Source organism: Carica papaya, chromosome 2, assembly GCF_054855325.1.
Source record: "Carica papaya isolate Zhongbai chromosome 2, ASM5485532v1, whole genome shotgun sequence".
Classification (NCBI taxonomy): Eukaryota; Viridiplantae; Streptophyta; class Magnoliopsida; order Brassicales; family Caricaceae; genus Carica; species Carica papaya.
This window is the reverse complement of record NC_142310.1, coordinates 4,425,943-4,445,258: the sequence shown is the minus strand read 5'-3', so window position 1 is coordinate 4,445,258 and position 19,316 is coordinate 4,425,943. Positions and strand designations below refer to the sequence as shown.

At 35.2% G+C, this 19,316-nt stretch overlaps 2 protein-coding genes across 2 annotated transcripts; one reads left to right on the top strand and one right to left on the bottom strand.

Annotated features, from left to right (window-relative positions):
- PXN (Mitochondrial substrate carrier family protein) lies at positions 1 to 7,252 on the bottom strand. The gene is made up of 11 exons (XM_088212839.1): positions 6,926 to 7,252; positions 6,730 to 6,807; positions 6,450 to 6,524; positions 5,276 to 5,406; positions 4,767 to 4,821; positions 4,021 to 4,128; positions 3,167 to 3,235; positions 2,997 to 3,101; positions 2,778 to 2,846; positions 2,096 to 2,150; positions 1 to 326 (listed from the first exon to the last, which is right to left on the bottom strand). The coding sequence occupies exons 1-11, from the start codon at positions 7,004 to 7,006 to the stop codon at positions 133 to 135; spliced, it is 1,020 nt and encodes a 339-aa protein (XP_088068965.1). The 5' UTR covers positions 7,007 to 7,252; the 3' UTR covers positions 1 to 132.
- Positions 7,253 to 11,979: 4,727 nt separating this feature from the next.
- LOC110819348 (U3 snoRNP-associated protein-like EMB2271) lies at positions 11,980 to 18,764 on the top strand. The gene is made up of 8 exons (XM_022048508.2): positions 11,980 to 12,132; positions 13,954 to 14,415; positions 14,922 to 15,264; positions 15,958 to 16,182; positions 16,584 to 16,812; positions 17,293 to 17,471; positions 17,804 to 17,869; positions 18,335 to 18,764. The coding sequence occupies exons 2-8, from the start codon at positions 13,961 to 13,963 to the stop codon at positions 18,410 to 18,412; spliced, it is 1,575 nt and encodes a 524-aa protein (XP_021904200.1). The 5' UTR covers positions 11,980 to 12,132; positions 13,954 to 13,960; the 3' UTR covers positions 18,413 to 18,764.
- Positions 18,765 to 19,316: the final 552 nt, after the last annotated feature.

Below are 19,316 nucleotides of genomic sequence, written 5' to 3'. Positions count from 1 at the left end.
TGAAAACCCCAAAAAGTTTTTTATAACCAAAGAGGACCTCATCATTTCATTTCAATGATTTAATTTTGATCAGCAACATCTAGCTACCTGTGTTCTCAGTATATAATAGAGGCCCCAGAGGGACGGATTCAGTCAAGAAGACTTCAGTCTCCTATTATTAATGCCATCCTTAATAAGCAACCATCGAGCACCCCTAACAAGCTCTTCTTTAACCATGAACAAGACAGCAGCTGCAAGAACACTTTGAACGATTTTAGTGCTCATTCCCTTGTAAAATCCATAAAATCCTTCATAACGAATCATCTTCAGGATAGCGTCCGATGTGCCTATATTATCACAAATTGCAGATTAATATATATGGAAACAGGAGGGAATTCGAGACATTGTGTGCAAATTGTTACATTTCAGGCCTGATTGTATTCCGCTCTTGATTTTCTGATGAAAACTCTAGAACAGTACAACATAGACAGAGGAAATGCTAGCCTATGATTATTAATACAGTTCAAAAGGAAATACAATGCATTTGTAGGTCAAAATACCAAAATTCCTCCATAACTATATAAAAATGTTCAAAATTTTTCTTGAATATTTTTTGTTCGAAATGCTCCTGAACTTTAAAAAAGTGACAAAATTATCCATCTCCATTAATTGTCAATCACGTCATTTATGAATGCTGACCTAGTATGTGACATGTCAAGCCACGTATACATTTGTTGTAAATTTGGCAATGTGAACGCTATGTCGTCCCACATTATTGCCAACGTCAGCATTTTTTAATAATATTAGTAATTAATTAATTTTAATTAATCAGATCAACACCTTTTTCCTCTCTCTCTCTCTCTCTCTCTCCATCTTCTGCCATTACCAATATCTAACTTGGGAGAAGACAACCAGCTCCGTCCATTCTACTCCAGTGCTCAGCCCCATCGGCTCCCCTCCTCATTCTCACTTGAACTCCTTGCATGAATCCTCCTCCACTCATCTCGTCTCTCTGCGTCCCTCAAGCTGCACCAGAACAAGCATGACACCCACCACCACAGGGCCAGTCACAAGCCCTAGAAGGTGTTTGACGCCATTGAAGATGAGGCTCTCCTCTTATATGATGGCAGATCTCATGTTTGAACCAGTCAACCCAAGTTGCTTGAATTCGCTTCAGTTTACTCAAGGCCTCCATTATGAGCAACCTCCTTTCCTGCGCTGGCCTCAGGCTCTTACTCACCCATGGTGGGGGACCCAACATTAACCACTACCTTTGGTAACTCAACATCAAAGCCAAGTTCCACGATGATCCAAGTCACCAAATTCCACGACATCAACCACGACAGCCTAGAGACGACCTCGTTCTTCGATCCTCTTTGAAGAATTATTGATGGATTTTGCAGGTTTTGATTGATTAAGAGGGTACAGAGGAGAGGGTGCCTCTAAGAAGAAGAAAGAACATAACATGGCAAAAAGGCTGAATGGTATAAAAGGGGGGTAGAAAAATCTAACATCGCGATGTCAGCATATTTAAAAACTAACGTGATGTGGCTTGTCCACATCACGCTCTTCATCAACAAGCCCAAATGCCAATAGAAAAACTTAACAGAGATGGAGAATTTTGTCACATTTTTTAAAGTTCAGGAAGAACTTTGAATAAAAAAAATAGTTTAAGGAGATTTTTGAACATTTCTGTACAGTTTGTGAGGACGTTGGTATTTTTGCTAAGAACAGACAGTAATAAGTCGTATGTTTTCTTATTTTCAATCAAGAGACATAAACCAACAATCTACTGCATAAGGGTCTCAGTACTGTACCGGGACCGTGCCTGTGTCCCGAGACTGCCCTCTGTTCTTGAAACTCAAGTCTTTGTAAGGTTATGTTGTATAAGGTCTAATTTTTGTCTCAAAACTTGGTACAGTTTTTATCAAGTTGCAGCACAAAAGTTTATTGGGTATCATTTTTTAAAATAACAAATATGAAAATGGATGTCATATGTCGACTGCAAATAAATGCTACCTAAGATATGCACAGTTGCATAGTCTTTCCCTAAGCTTATGAGCAAGTGAAGCAAATATTTCCTTATGAGATGAAATTTCAATAAAACAATTCAAACCTTTGTAGTGATCTCGCTTGTCCACAGTTGTGACCTGTTTTGCTTGAAGCCTTGCCTGCAAATCAAGAAAGTAACAGTTACCTGATGAACTAGAAAAAGATAATACATTTGCTACTGACAAATGCATGATCACATGAACTATCAAGCATACAAATCCAAATTATCGGTTCTGTCTTCATCATTTATTTTGGCTTATCCCACATTTCAATTTGACATATCTCTTTCAACAGCTGCACTTATACTCAATGAATCCTAACCACGGTGGATGCGATAATGAATTTCAGGGAGCCAAAATTTCTTGTAGTTCTCTTATAATCATTCCTCATAAAGCTTCTATACAGATAGGAAGTTTTACATCAGGAACCTATGAAGTGAGGGAAATAGATCAAAGAAGCCAAAATTCAAGCAGGAAAAATGCTACTAAAACAGAAATTTAATATCAGACAGCTGGCATTGGGAAAGGGCTAATGATGCAAAATAAATAAATAAACAATATGGTAAGGTATGGTGCTACAATAGAAGTGCCTGTTAATGGAAAAGAAACAGAACTAACAAAATTGCACGTGCACAGAGTGCTTCTTTCATCTTGAAGAACTTGGATCAATCCAATTGCAGTTATTCAGGCATAAAATTTTATCAAACTTGATTTTAAGAATAAACTTTGCCAAGAACATTTCATTACCTTCACAACCAAAAGAGGATATGTTACAATAGTAGCTCCTAGTTTTGCCAAAGCTCCAAGTAGAAATATCTATCACAACCAAGTTATTCATTTAGATAACAGTGCCAAGAAAGGGCAACTTATATGGAAGGATACAGGGGATAGATGAAATAAGAAGAAAATGAAATTATTAGAAGAGGTGACAAGCATGAAACAGGAAGAAATGAGCTGAAAGCTTACCTCCAAAGCAGTGATTTCACCACTACGTTTCTTTTCCAAGGTACGCTTCTTCAGTTTCTTCAACATTGTTTCATACAGCATAAACTGTATAGAAGGATTACTCACCTGTAAAAATAATCTGATCAATTACAGTGCCCCCTTACCACATCCAACAGTCACTTCTCACATACCATGATCAATGTCGGGAATACACCTTTCCAGAAGCCCCAGAGTCCAGCTTCATCATACACTTCTTGAATCTGAAACATTTTACATTTAAACTGTTAAAAAAAGCCTCTTGCACTGATTCACATCAAGAAGGTATTATAGGTCCCAACCAAGACAAGCAATAGTTTAGTGAAAGGCCACCTATGATTCCGAAAATCTGCTGAAGGATTACACAACATTTACCTAGCACAAGCAATAGATAATGCCTCCAACAGAAGTACAGAATTATGTGTTGCAATTTACCCAATTAACAATCGAGAAAAGGAATCAAATTACTTTTACCACTCAATTTTCAGCTATATCTTCCAGATGGCAGAATCTCTTAGCTCCCTATATTTCTCCTCTCATATGTAGTGCTTTCAAGCGATAAGTTATGTATTATTGACATGGTACAATCATAAGAACACATTGACAACTGCATTTAATTTCACATTTTCGCACATGAAATATGAACTCGAATCTAATTAGTTTTTGACACCTATCTCTTATATGTAACTGACCAGGTCCACTATGCAAAAGGTACAAGGCAACTACAATGATGAGAAAATCCAGTTTCTTAATTTGTTTTATAGTCAAATGAAATATGAAGACAGCATGGCAACTTTTATGTTCTAGCAGCCATTCAGTTGGTAAGCATAATTAATTCATAGGCAGATGACAGCAAAAAGTAACTCTTTAACATCTCTTGGTAATTTCTCCAGTGCAAACTGAACCATTAGGCATACAAGTGATTTAGGAAGCAATTGCAAACTTCATTGTCCTTATTCTCCTGAATAACCAAGTGAAAAACCAGAAAATGACAAGGCAACATACATACCGCATGGCTAGTTTCATAGGAAGGTAAATCTAGTGCAACAGCAGTAGTTTCATCAAAAGCAGGGGACAGAGAGTGACCAGGCGGAGATTTTGTGACTTTTGTATGAGTCTGCAGGGAACAATAGTGTAACATGAAACTGACTACCACAAACCAAGAAGGCCTACTAATATAAGCTGGATAAATCCACACAGAGGTTTTGGTTAAGAATTTTGTAGAATAAAAAAAAAAGTTTAAAATGGAGAATAGACATGCAAAGTTTGGATTGTAAACAGAAAATATACAAAGATAATTGATTTTACACTTGTTAATTTGTCTGGAGCAAAATCATGCAGAATTTCATCCCAATAACTTTTGACTTTCAATTCTATGCTACTCAGCAGTGGTAAGAGTGGTATGCTTTTCTTCTTCTGAAAGATCTTTTCTTTTTTTTTGGGGGGGGGGAGGGGGGGGTTGGAGGGGGGAGAAAAGCTAACAATGACATTCTATAGAAAACATAACAATTAATGGGGCAAATACAATTAATTTTCCTAAAAAAAAATCACTACAAATAAATAAAATCTTCTGCAAGAAGTACTTTGTTATGAAATTTTCAAATGTTTAGAAAAGTAAAAAAAAGAAAAAAAAAATCATTCATCAGCTTGGCTACTCTGTGCTGGATGCATAAAGAAATTGTTCCCTCTTGGGCTATTTACCCATCTCATATTAGGCAGCACCAAAGAAACTAAAAACATCAATTGAAGTTTTACCTGCATGCGTGTAACAACTACCCAAATAGGGTTTGTCAACAGCACATTCACACACCTAAAACAAGAAAGAACCTGAACATGTATCAGGTGTCAAATCACTATAAAAATCGAATTAACTTTCACAGGCATGTGCTAGCGTGCCAGTTATCGTTGTATGAAACCAACATCTACAATTAAGTCAGATTCCAAAGCAGATGAATTCATATTTGTTATGAACTATCTAGAGCAACAAGAAATATCAACTAAAACCCATAAAAAAGAGTCCTAGATGATTGTAAATCTTTTTATCTCACTAGATGAGTTTACATGTCTGAAACCATAATAGCAAGCTAGCAGCATATTCTTCCAACTGTACTCCCACACTTGGTCCAGAAAATTTCAAGCATAATACTAGCTCAACATAAAAATTCAGAATGTTGAGGTGTTTGGCTTGAAAAGGTAAGAACATAGCGTAACTTCAGAAATATAAAAATACTGAGCCAGAATAACTCCAAAAATATGTGAATTACCCAGCTAAAGCAGCTACCACAAGCGAAGAGAACATCCCAACTGTTCCATCACCTATCCCCTTCTTCTTATGTTCAAGTGCTGTAGCTTCAGCTCTATTCCTGAATATTTGATAGAAATAATAGTAAACACCCTGTATCAAGGAAATGATAGACACATAAGACACCGTGCAATTAAATAGACAAAAATACTATAAAATTCATATTATACATATAAAGGAACCCTTTATATTTTTTGTGTTAGCCAAGGTTATCTGTTGCATTCCTCATCATGCACATCTATCAAAGGGACAATAAAATGATAAAAACACATAAATCAGTCCCTGAGGACAGACACACCCGTCTTCTTTTTTCCAGAAAAGCTCCAGTATAAAGAAGATAATCTCAAATCAAGTCAAACCAAATCTACATGCAATGAAAGCAATTATGAGCTTTACGTCATAACATAACAAGTCCAAACATACTTTCAATCAAGCTTTGATTATAGATGGATACGGGGTAGGTGTGGGTGCAAACATATAAATTGCCATATGCCATTTTACATAGGGAACCTAAGATAAAAGAAGATCATGATTTAATTCAGTACCATCATGGCAATAGCATGTAGCACTGTGGGCCATTATGAATAATCAGTCCTAGAATTTTAGATTCACTTCAAGGGAACCTCTTGGTGATCATTAGCCCTTATCCTTCAAAAAGTTGAAAAAAGAAAAAAAATGGCATAGACATTGTAAGTTTGTAATAGAACTAAATACAACGATGACAAATCTTCCACTACCATTGAACCACATACCAGGTTATTGAAAGTCAAGATGGCCAATCAATAACTGCTTTGTTCCAGTGTTTTCAGTATTCAAAAGAATGTATATCACAAAAGAACCAAAGATAAGGCAACATTACAACAGTTTTCACCGTTTAATCATAAAACTAAACTCCAAAAGCTCTAATGTTATCGATTTTCTTAGCTTTTCCATCATGTCCTCCACAAACAAAAGGAAGATTATAGAAGCGCTCAAAAGACAATAAGATACTATAAACAATGTTGGATATAATCTTTATTTACTTAGAATAACAGGATATAAAATAGAAATTGCTTGGAGTAATCTTCAATAAACTGCATATGCCACGGAATTCAATAATTCTAACCAGAAAGCTTCGAGAAATAAAACAGCGTTACCTGAGATGCAGCTGTACCCACTAGAGACGGTGTTAAACCTCCATACAACCGTCCCCATCCCTCTTGATTTACAACCTACGCACAAATAACCCTCATTAAACAATTTTTTGAACTAAAACCTTCCAAAATTAAATTTCAAGCTTGCGTTTCTCAATTCAGCCTCAGATTCCCAAACTTTAGCTCATACCTAGATATCACCTTGTGCTGCGAATAATTTCTTTGGACAAAACTTCTAGGCGAATAATAATTAAAAAAAAAACCACGAGAATACTTCCTAAACCTGGCACATTTGTTCAATCGTTCCGAGTTTCCTCTTCTCCTTCTTCAGATCACGCTCCGTTTGTTGACGAGTATTTACCTATACACGTCCAAGCAAAAACAAACATTACAAAAATCAAATAAACAAATAACAAATCATTTCCAGCAAAAAATACATATTCCAAAAATATTATAGGCAAAAAAATCACGAATCGCACAGTTTGAAGAGGATAAGTGATAAGCTGAGCGATGATCCCACCGCCGGCTCCAGCCAGTCCATTGATCAAAGCATCCGACATGAGTCCCAAACTTTCTCGAGAAAATGCAATAAAGTATCACTTAAATTCCTCGGAAAACCAAACAATCAAAGCAACACCGTACACTAACAAGATCTAGGATTCTATGAAGAGAAAAAAATAGAAGAGTAGTGTCTAAGAATTTGGCAGCAGCTGTGTTGAGAAGGAAGTTTTTAACGGCGTGATGATGGTGTTCGATATCAGAGCAGTGGCCAGCTGGTCTACGTTTTTGGTAGTTCCGTTGAAGAAAGTAAATGACGCTAGTTCTCAAAGGTGGTGGCCTTTCTGACGATTAGACTGTTTTGCCCCTAGAAGAGTGGTGGTTTGCCGGTTTTGCCCCCGGGAAAATTACATGAACGTCTAGTTATGCGCACAGTTCCGAATCTTTTGACGACACCCTTCTTGGGATGCGTGTCCGAATTTCATATCAACTTGGAGAGTATACTAAAATAATAATTTTCTTATTTGATAAAAATCTATAAGCGAGAAAAAAAAATATAAATTACCATTTATATAAATAAAAATTTTATAAAAATAAAAATATCATTATAGTTGCAGTGAATCACAAAATTTTATTTTAAACTATATATTATCAAATTAATTTTATTTTATAAAATTAAGAAATTAGTACTTGACAATCTCTATATTTCTTTTATATAAATAAATAAATCATTAATTTTTTAAATTATGATATTGTAATATTATATTTTCATTAATTTAAAATTTATTTTTATATATTTATTTTAAATTATAAATTTGTGTAAATTTACCCCAATTTATTAAAATATCAAAAAATGTAAAATTAAAATAATAATTAAATAAAATCCTTTTAGGTACTAAAGCATCGCAAAATCTATAACATTTAAACTATAATAAAATAAATTTATGTCAATATAAATTTATAATTTGCTTTTTAATATATAACACAAAATACAGAATAATTTTTTATGTTAAAACATTTAATTTTTTTTTTAATATTGTTAATGTACAACCATTTCTTCATCTCATTTTATTTTCAACTTAATAAATGCTTTTAACTCTATATCAATATATTTTTAGAGTGACATTATGATATAACAAAATTTTGAAAAGATAATATTTTATTTTATTTTAGTACAGTATTAGTTATTTTACTGAAATTATTAAATTAATTTTCATTATTTTTATTTTCAAAAATTATTAAAATAAATATAAAATATATTCAAATAATATTAAAAATATCTAAATGCATGCATATCATTTTAATTAACTAGTGAATATGATACGGATTAACTAGAGTTACATCTTTTTTCTATTTATATTAAAAAGTTTTTATGTGTTCTCACACTTCTTTAAGGTTTCTAAAAATTAATAAATTTATTTTCTTAATAACACATATAAAATTAGTTATGACAAAAAGAATAATGATAACCTCACTACTAACTATTTTATTTATAAATTTTATAATAATAAAAATACATGTTTTATCGAGAAAAAAAAATTCTATAAGTTATTATTTTATAAAAAAAATAATTCATTATGATTAATATAAAAATCTAACTAGATCGCATTGCAAGAATTCATGTTGCATATAAAAATTTCGAGGTATATAAATATAAAATTATTTATAATAATATTTTTCATTTACAAAAAATAATAATAATGTTCATTAAAAAAAATCGCTGTGTTAATTAATATTAGATTACCGTTGACGGTTGACCAACCAAACGTAATGGTAAAGGCTTATCTAAGAATATTTTCTTCTACTGATAATATGCCTTTGTAATGTGCTTTCCATTATTTGCGGAAGACAACAGAGCTACCCCAATTAAATAATTGGGCCCATTTCTTTGTCACTGATTAATGACCAATTAGACTACATGTATTTTTTAAAAACAAAAACTAAATGACAAATTATAGTTAATTGTTTGGTTTATTGTCCTAAATTATGTATTTTTTTTATATTTTAATTTGAATATTTTATTATTTTATATAACATTATTAGTTTTTTAAATTGTTGTTTTATGACTTATTTTATTTTACCCTTTTTTAAATTTTTTAATCATACAAATATCTTCTCGTAAGTTATAAATTCTATAATTTTTTAATCTTATAGAAAAATGTTAATAATTGGTACGTATAAATTCTTGAAATAGTTTTGTTTATTATTTAAAATAATAGTCAGATTAATTTGATCAGAAATTAATTAAAAATTTTATTTAAAATTTAAATAAAAAATAAAATTTAACTTTTAATTGATTACAAATTATGTACTGTACAGTTTTTAAATATAAAGAAAAATTAATAGTGTAGCACCCGGAAAGGAGGAGGAAAAAAAAAAAAAAAAAAAAAAAAAAAAAAAAAAAAAAGGGGGGGCCATGTCAGCAGCCACGTCAGCAGGCCCGGTCAGCAGTCCCGGCCAACCGGGGCCTGCCACGTGGCAAGATCGCGTCACTCCGAAAGGAGCCACGTTGGCGATCCGCGTGGGTGCGATCCGACGGCCCAGATCAATCACGCGATCGGACGGCCCAGATTCAAACGCACGGACGGCCCAGATTCAATCAAAAACGAACGGCCCAGATTAAAACGAAACGAACGGCTGTGATCAAAAGGCAAGGGGTTATAAATAGAACCCCCACACCAGACCAAAAACCCTAGCCGCCAGCCGCTCGCCGGAGAAGACGAACCAGAGGCCGACCGCCGCCACCCGCCGCCACTCGCCGCCGCACCGGGGAAATTTCCGACCGCCGATCGAGGTAAATTACATACCCCCGACTCGTTTTTCCCCACTGATTCCTCCTATGGCCAAATCGAAGCCGAAATCCCGGCCAAACGGCCGGAATACGCGGCCGAAGCCCAGCGGCGCCGCCGCGCCCCCTCTCGGTTTTTGCCTCCGACGAGGCCCTTCCCGGCCTCCGTTCGATGCAATTTTTATATCACCGTGATCACCATTCTTTTCTCTACAGGTTGACCGAAGCCAAATCACCAAAACACGAACCTCGCCGGAGAGTCGCCGTACCCGAGAGCGCCGCCGCCGGTAAGCTCCGTTTTTCCGTGATTTTTTGGCCCCCCGAGGGCCCTAGGGTTGTTTTCTGACAAGGACCAATGCGAGTGTGGCCGAATTCGGCCAAAAACGGCCGAAAACAGTCAACCCGAGGCGACTCGCCGCCGCCAGCGGCGGCGCCGTCGCCGGAGCACGGCGGAGCCGCCGTGCCGGAGTTGCGATTTGGGCCGAAAGAGGCCCTGGGCCTAATTTGGATTTTTTTGGAACCCGTGCAGGTACTGTTAGCGTGTTTCAGTTCCCCGGGAAAAATTCAGGGGAAAATTAGGGACAGCCTGCAGGCGCACTGTGAATCGTATTCGGATCCCGAAAACAAGTAAGGACCCCTCACCCTATTTCCTATCACGGTATTAAAGTTCAAAATGATAAAACAGTATTTCTTGAATTAACGCATGTGTGAAATTGCTTAAGGTTGCTAATGGAGCCCGAGTCTAGTGTGATTGATGATTTACTGTTATTTGGCCTGTTTACAGCTTTAAATGCAGTATGAGGGTTGATGTGTTCATTTTACAGATTTGTGTGCATGTACTACGTTTTTATTAATTATGGGTTGAATGACTGAAAAAACTGATACTGTATGTTGTCTGTTTGGTATGAATTACGATTTGCTTGTTTAAATGTGAATTGATGATGCTGATTGAGGAAAAGGAAAAATGAAAGATTGTGTAGACTGATAATTGTATTATGGGGGTCAGCCTGACTAGATATCCTGGGAGATGGTGGACGGACCGGGTCCGTAGGGAACCCTACCGGGATTGTGGTCTCACATGCCGGACGGGGTATGGAGATCTTATGGTTTTGGCGCCCATACCGGACGGGGTATGGGGACGGCCCGTTTCACCCTCATACCGGACGGGGTATTGAGGTTTATGGTTTTGGCGCCCATACCGGACGGGGTATGGGGACGACCCGTTTCACCCTCATACCGGACGGGGTATTGAGGTTCATGGTTTTGGCGCCCATACCGGACGGGGTATGGGGACGGCCCTGGAAACTGATTATGAATGTTAAAGGTTAACGGGTAGCAGAACCCCTATGGACCCCCACGGATACTAGTAGGCTGGTAAATGAGAAAAAAGATATGTTGTACAATGATTGAATTACAAGAGGCGTGATAAGTGTTATGTTTTACAGCTTAGATTATTCAATGATTATGATAATGTTATTGTTTTTCTCATATTGTTTTTCATAAATTCCACCAAGGTAAGTGGATGGTAAAAGTTTTATTATTGATAAAAGGTTTTGTTGTTAATAAACAAGTTTATTGTAAATTATGCTCCATTGGTCTTTTTGTGGTTTTCTACCCACCTTTATCTCCGTGACGGTGAGATATCGTGATGTTCTTACTGGGCTAGTGTAGCTCACTCCTTAATTAACCATTTCAGATCAGGAAGACATGGTTCCCGAGCCCGTTCCGCAGGAGGACGACGAAGGGGATGCCTAGAGACTCTGTAGTCATACGCATAGTTTATTTTCGAGTTTTCTTTCTTAGTTAGTTTAACCTTTTATATTTTAAGTACGTCTGTTTGGTTTTTCGTGTAAGGGATGTTAACTGAAATTTTGATATCGCTTCCGCATTCGATATATTTAAATACTCATTTCATTTTAATATTTTCCGGGGCCGTTACAAATAGTATATAATAGTTATCTATCTAATTTTTTAAATATATATATTAATGAATTATAAGTTTGTATTATATAATTAATTTTTAAACTTGTAACAATGCATAACGGGTCATAACAAATTTAATTTTATTATTTGGTCCCCTTCCTGCATGGGCTACCAACCCATTATTGGGCGAGCCCATTTATAGGTTCAACCCATACGCAAAACGCACAGTTTCACTAATTGCAGAGCGGATCCGGTGGTGCAGGGTCCCGAGCTCACCGGGTGAGACAGGTATAAATACCACCTTCGTCTCGCCCAAAACCCTCCCTGATCGGGCTTTCTTCTTCTTCTGTTTTCTGATTCCGTGTCGACACATCAGAAACCCTAGGATTTCTCCAATTTTTCTTCCGTTTTGCAGGTCTTCGGCTTGGAGCTTGGCGTGAAGAGACAGCAGCAACTTCCTTCTTCAACGGAATAGAGGTGTTGTATATTTATTTCCTTATTTTATCAAAGTAGTCCGTTGTTGTTAGAAACTCTAGGGATTGAATATTTACTGGTGTGTATAAAAGAAGAAGACCATTTTGTAACAAATTTGGTAAAATAGTAAAAGAAAAAAAGCAACACATTTGTAAACCTTTTGAATTCGGAGAGAGTCCTAGTTCAATTGACCCATTAAATTGGATCTTTTCGTATTTTAGGCATTCCTCCAACCCAATGTCAATGACTTTAACCTTGCCCCGGCCCATGGGCCACATATTTTTAACTATTTTTACTTATTAAATATATTTAGGATAATTCATTTTAAAAATATATTTTTTATAAGGTCTTTAACAAATATTTAGGCTGTTAATTATAATGTTTAGGATCCATTAGTTTTAAATTCTTCAAGTTGTAGCATGTAAGCATAGATGTATTGACGACATTTAAATGAAAATTTTGTTAGAATTCATATTTCCTTCTTAAAATATATTTTTAACATGTATGTTAAATTTAATATGTAATTTTATAAGATCTATATGTTTAATCTCATTTTTACTTGCACACCGTGAATAGAATTGGGTGATATTGAGTTACTATTATCCCATGTAACTGATTGGAAATATTATGTAATTAGTTAATAAAATAAAACTATCTAAACAATAGTTTATGATATTTATATTATATATTTAAATAATAGTAATTTTGACTTCCAAATAATTAATATGTTATAGTTATTCATGTATGGATCTCATTCTACTTCAAAAACTTCTGTAATTTTAATGTTGTTATAGACCATTATCGATATGCAACAATTACCAAATCAATAATAAAATAAAGTAGGGTATTTGGGCCAAAGACTAGCCAATCCAGTCCAATATAAATTGAAAATATTATTATTATTATTATTTTTTAACATGGCAGATTTGGATTTTCTTATTCCTTAACCTATAGTCGAACTAACATTATTATTATTTTTTAATATAATCTATATTAAATAGTCAAACAATTAAATAAAGTCTATAAAGTCATTGCTATATTAGATTGACTTTTTTACTTAAGGGTCCTAAGACTTGTATTTAACTCATTAAGACCAACTATTCTCCACATCATATCTTCTTTCAAGGTTTCCCAAAGTTACATATTTATAATTTTAGAAAATATACTTTAAATTAAAAATCAATATTCATTAAGGCACGTGATTTTTATTAAATAATTAATTATAAATCTACTAACATACAAAAAATTCACATATCTCGCCATCTTTAATTTATATTATTTTTATTTTATTTTAGGTAATCAAATAATTAAGTAAAATAACACTTACTGAGATATTTTTAAACTTCAAGCTATACTCTGAGAGAAATTCTTAAAAACAGATTATCCCTTTTTTTATTTCTTTAAGAAGAAAAAAAAAACTTTTGGATATGTATAAATTCAAATAATTTTTGAACTTGTATTATCCTAGCCTGGATTTTTTATTTTGGTAAAAAAAAGAAAATTAACTTGCAAAGAATGAAACCAGTTATTTTAATTTAAAATTAAATTTTAATTTAAATAAATACAAAAATTCGGGTTTGTAATAATTAACCAAAAAAAAAAAACCAATTAGACTCGACGGACAAGTCACATTTGTTATTCACTAAAACAAACTGGCCGTTAACTTAACGCTCTACCGCTACTACCAAGTCCCCCCAGGGAAACCTAAAACCCTAACGCTATATCCTGCGTCGTCCACCTCCAGTGTCTGCTTCAATTCTCCTCAGTCCACTGTAATTGAGTACGCGATTCATATAACTGCTGGTTCTCTGCTTTGCGCAGCAGGTTGACAATGAAATACAAGGTTCAGAAGAAGAAAGTCTCGGCCTCCAACGGGAACAGAAAGAGCAACAAGCATTCTATCAGTCGAGACCCGTTTTTCGAAGGTGAGTCTAAGAAGAGGCGTAAGATCGGCTACGAAGATGAAGACATAGAGTCCGGAGACTCCGAGGAAGAGAACGAAATTCTCGGAGATTCTGATGGTGGCGGTAGCAGTGGCGATGAGGAGCAAGAGGAGTATGCTATGGAGACTGCGGATGAGAAGCGGAAGAGGTTGGCGGAAGAGCACGTGGAGAAGGTACGGAAGTATTGGGAGAGAAAGAGGCAAACTGAGGGGGAGGATGAAGAACGAGGAGGAGAAGGTAGCGAGAATGAGAACGAAGGAGTGAAAGATTCACTTGTGGCGAGCATCTTGCAGAAGGAGCAGCTCGAGGAGAGTGGTCGTGTTAGGAGAGTCATTGCTTCCAGGTAAACATGGTGTTTTAGACGTATGGTGATATATCTATGCATAGTATATCTGTACATGTATAGATATGTAAGTATATATGTATGCCGATGTTTGTGATACAGAGTATTTGCAGTTTCAAGAATAGCTTTCGATTCTGTATGTGTTTGAATTTCAAGAAGTGTTTCTGTTTCATTTCCATGATTTTTGGTGTTAAGCGGATTCAGTTCAATGTCTGTGTCCACCTCGAGAAACAAGAAACTCTATGTGATGCTCTGACAAAATTGCTATGACTATCTCATACTAATGGCTAAGAAGCTTATTTTTTCTTCTTTTGCAGAAATTATCTTTTAGTTCTGGTAGGTTCGGATTACAATAGCAAGATTTGCAAATATTGAATGATAACTAGGCACGCTCTATGTTAATTTTTGCTGAAGAAATTGTGCCACTTACATGAATTTTTGTTTCTTTGTTTCAACCTGTAGTAATTCTATTTTTGTGTTCTTATATTGTCTGTTCCTCAATTCAGAGTTCAAAAGCCAGAAGCTGCTGATGAATTTCGTATCCTAGTAAAACACAGACAACCTGTTACTGCTGTAGCTCTTTCTGAGGATGATTTAAAGGGCTTTTCTGCCTCGAAAGATGGCACCATTTTGCATTGGGATGTGGAAAGTGGAAAAAGTGAGAAATACCAGTGGCCTAGTCAGGATGTTCTGAAGTCCCATGGAGTCAAGAATACAGAAGGGCGAGTTAAGAAACATAGCAGGCATGTTTTAGCATTGGCTGTCAGTTCTGACGGTAGATATTTGGCTACCGGAGGCTTAGACCGGCATGTTCATCTATGGGATGCTCGTACACGAGAGCATGTACAGGTAAATTCTATTATGAATTCTTTGAGGATAGAAGGGTGATGTCAAAGCTTTATAACTTAGGTCAAAAGAGAATTGCAGAATCAAACAAGTGCTTTTGGAGCACTTGGACTTTAATAATCACAAATTGACCAAAGGGCATGATTTACTTGGGACTTTACCTGCATGCTTGAATATTGATTTCTTACAATCTTATGAACATTTGACACCATATTGTTTCCTATCCTTTTCCTAATAAGAAAAAAAGAATCAAAAGTATTGGGTCCTGTGCTGATGATTGACTACATTGATTGAGAATTTCCAGCTTCGTTTTTCATGAAGCATAGAATTGGGTTTAATTAGTTAAGCTTAAACGGCTCATGTTAAGCTAGACATACCATCCCTTGTCCTTCTGGAATCCCTCTACAAAACAAAAATTGTATTTCGTGAGGTCCTTGAGGGAGGGGATTGCTGGATGCAGCTTACAGAATCAGGAGACAAGGTTTTTCCATGTTCATCTGCTGGAAACCCAAGTCAATTGGTCAAAATCACTTCTTAGGCTATCTCGATACTTTAAAAAGCATCTCATCTTAACTCTGAGCACCTATCCCTGTGACATGAATGTTTAATTTAATTTACCTCGATATAATGTTTGTTATAGTTCGCTCCTAGTTTATCTTGAAGTTATGGTTATCATGTGCACATTATTTTGTACAGGCTTTTCCAGGTCATAGAGGACCTGTTTCATGCTTAACTTTTAGGCAAGGGACTTCAGAACTCTTTTCTGGTTCATTTGATCGAACGGTCAAGATATGGAATGCAGAAGATAGAGCTTACATAACCACCTTATTTGGTCACCAAAGTGAAGTATTAACCATTGATTGCTTAAGAAAGGAACGAGTATTGACTGTTGGACGGGATCGGTGTATGCAGTTGTTTAAGGTAAACGGCAATTCTAGTGACTTCTTGCCTAGTACATATTGTAAATTTTTGCTACATTTCATTTGAAAAAAAAAAACAATAGGTAAGAAAAAGAGAAGAAAATGGGAAGGGGAAATCAGATTTTTTTTTATTTGTGTCTCTAGAAAATAGACTGAAAAAATGATTTGTGGAACTAGCTGAAATGGGTTTCAGAAACAAATGTTTGATCCGTTATTATTCTTTTCAACTTTTACTTTCCATGTTTGAAGATTTTGCCCTAGGTCCTCACAGGCATTAGCATCAAAACTAACTGATGCAAACAATGCAATAATAGATGGTACTTTTCTTTGAGCATCATTAGGAGATGCATCTTTGAATTGGTCGTTTAATATTAACACCACCTTTTATATTCTGCTACATAGGTTCCTGAAGAATCACGGTTAATATTCCGAGCCCCTGCATCATCTCTAGAATGTTCTTGTTTCATCAGCAATGATGAATTTTTATCTGGTTCTGATGATGGAAGTATTGAGCTCTGGAGTGTTACGCGAAAGAAACCTGTATACATTGTTAAGAATGCTCATCCTGTTTTGACTGCATCGAAGGATATTAAAAATGAAGATCATGGAACTTTTGCTAATGGGCATTTAGGTAAATTCTCGATGTCTTGAATCCTTGCATTGCTGCAGAGTCCTAGAAAGGGAAGAGAAGGGATGCTTGGGAATTCAATAACCTTTTCACTCTCAATCTACAGCTAGCTTTGTGCCGTTGATTGGTTCATCCAATTTTTAAATATCTAAAACTTATTTTCTACATATATTTAGTGACTCTTCTTGCACTCTGTCTGATTTGTATTCTTAAATCAGAGTATTTTCATCACGAGTGAGGAGAGCAACCTGGCCTGCATTTCGCTATGTTTGGAGGGGTGTTTTATAGTAGGGAAAGGGAATATTATAACTGTGATTAGAAGTTTGCTTGTTCAGAGAACTCTAAGGATCTCCATTTCCAGTCTATTCTAATTTTAAAGAATTTATTGTCATAAGAGAATAGAATGTTATTGTACTTGTTTACTTTGCGTCGATTGTTTTAGGTAATTTTATGCTTGTTTAACAATGCTTTATCATCCTGCAGAAAATGGCAATACCAATAATGAGAATTATCATTGTTCATCAGCATATTCATGGGTTAGTTCAGTTGCTGTATGTAGAAGCAGTGATCTTGCTGCATCAGGAGCTGGCAATGGCTCAGTCCGCCTATGGGTTGTTGAAAGTGAGTCCAAAGATGTTCGACCTTTATATGACCTTTCGTTGGTAAGTTAAAAATCATATTCCTTGAAGCAATTAATTTTCTTCTTCAGATATCAACATTATGACCAGACCTGGTTCCATTTATGAATTATCTTATCATTGCGGAAAAATTTAACGTCTTTAGTAGCTTTTGAAACAGTCTACATTGAAATATGCAGAAAAATTCCATACATCATTTGAATATTAATTGCTAAAGAGTATCCAATAGATTAAATTCCATACCGAAGTATTTGTTTTATCATGTGTTCATGTATGCATTTCGGTTCTTCCATATTTTTCTTGCAAAGACCCACAAATCAAACTTGTTGCTTAACAAGACCTTTTGTGTATGACAGTCTGGTTTTGTAAATTCTCTGGCCTTTGCAAGATCCGGACAGTTCATCATTGCTGGAGTTGGACAGGTTAGCATTATTTTGCAGATTATGACTTGACTGCATTTTCTTCTTATCTTCTTTGTTTCTTCTTCCTGCAAAATAAAATTTCTCCCAGCAGATTTGAAGTTTTCGGACGGGCTAGTGCTTGAATTTTGATTGCATAAGATTACAGTTTTATAATTAACCTTTTCAATCATAGCATACCAGCGGAAGCACTTGACTCCCTGATTCCAAGTTAATTGTTAGCCTTAAAATTGAGACTTTAGTGGTAAAAGATGGTGGTGAAGTGCACTCGTAAGAAGCAATTTGAAACTTATGCCAAGTGGATGAAGGATATTGAAAAATAAGTCTGTATTATAATATCTTTGAACCATCCGCAAATTCTCCAGTCCTCTTTACTATGTGATCTATATATCTTTTCGCGGTATGAATTGTTCCAGCCTATTTTTTAAAGGTACATATGGTCCTAACATTTGAAAATCTTTACTGCAGGAGCCGCGTCTTGGAAGATGGGGACGTCTACCGGCTGCTCGGAATGGGGTTGCAATTCATCCCCTTAAGCTCTCATAAGATGGTGATATTTTTGCAGATTGCTACAGTTTTCAGGTGGACTATTGTTTGGATACGGAGAAAACAAGGCCAACGAGGGGACACTCGTTCATGGTCATCACTACAATTTTGGCATAGCTGAGAAATTAAGCTAAAAGTTCAATCTGTAGGATATAGCTTTTGTTCAATTTTATGTACAATTACATATTAATGTTCTCTGGGCTGTTCTTTTTTTTTTTTTTTTAACTAGATTATTTTTTCCTGATGAAATTTTGTTAGCGCCGTGAGTGGAATTGTAGGGTGAGGACTTTTCTGCATTATCTACCTAAAATTGCTGTAGAACCTATTTGGAGGGGTTTCATTCAGCACAAAAGACTGGGTCAAAGCTCCCTAATATTAGGACGGAATAGGGAAAGTCCAAGTGTATAAATTGTTGAAAAATTAAAAATATGATGTAAACTAAAATTAAAAATATCCGTCGTCTCTTTCATATAATCAGATTACCGACAAAGATTTTGGAAGGCCAAAAAAAGTTTGCACTGATTTTTAATTCTCTAGCTCTTTTAAATAAATTTAATCACACAAATCTCTCAATTTTTTCAATTTAAATTTAGAACAAAATTTGAAGTTATAACGTTTAAAGTCTTTTAGAAAATATGAAAGAAAAAGTAGAGAGAAGACAGAATTTCTGTCAGTGTCAAAATTTTGAGATGTGTGAACCAAATTACAAATAGCTGAACTTTTTTTTTTGAAAAAAAGAAAAAAAGCTTCAAAAATGATTTTAAATTTCGCTTCTCTTTTGTTTAGAAACTTTAATATTCATCATCAAATATTAATCTTACCATTCTAATTCATTTTTTAAAGCGCTTAAAGTCTATTAAAAATCAAAATTACCAAGCACCAAAATTAAGCAAAGATCAATCGC

Excerpts from the sequence above, each read along its gene's own strand:
- LOC110819348 (XM_022048508.2), top strand. The coding sequence starts at position 13,961 with ATGAAATACAAGGTTCAGAAGAAGAAAGTCTCGGCCTCCAACGGGAAC. Across the intron at positions 16,183-16,583 it reads GGTGTATGCAGTTGTTTAAG|GTTCCTGAAGAATCACGGTT; the intron begins GTAAACGGCAAT and ends TCTGCTACATAG. Across the intron at positions 16,813-17,292 it reads TTTTGCTAATGGGCATTTAG|AAAATGGCAATACCAATAAT; the intron begins GTAAATTCTCGA and ends ATCATCCTGCAG.
- PXN (XM_088212839.1), bottom strand. The coding sequence starts at position 7,006 with ATGTCGGATGCTTTGATCAATGGACTGGCTGGAGCCGGCGGTGGGATC. Across the intron at positions 5,407-6,449 it reads TGGGTACAGCTGCATCTCAG|GGTGTTTACTATTATTTCTA; the intron begins GTAACGCTGTTT and ends TCCTTGATACAG. Across the intron at positions 3,102-3,166 it reads TATTCCCGACATTGATCATG|GTGAGTAATCCTTCTATACA; the intron begins GTATGTGAGAAG and ends TTATTTTTACAG.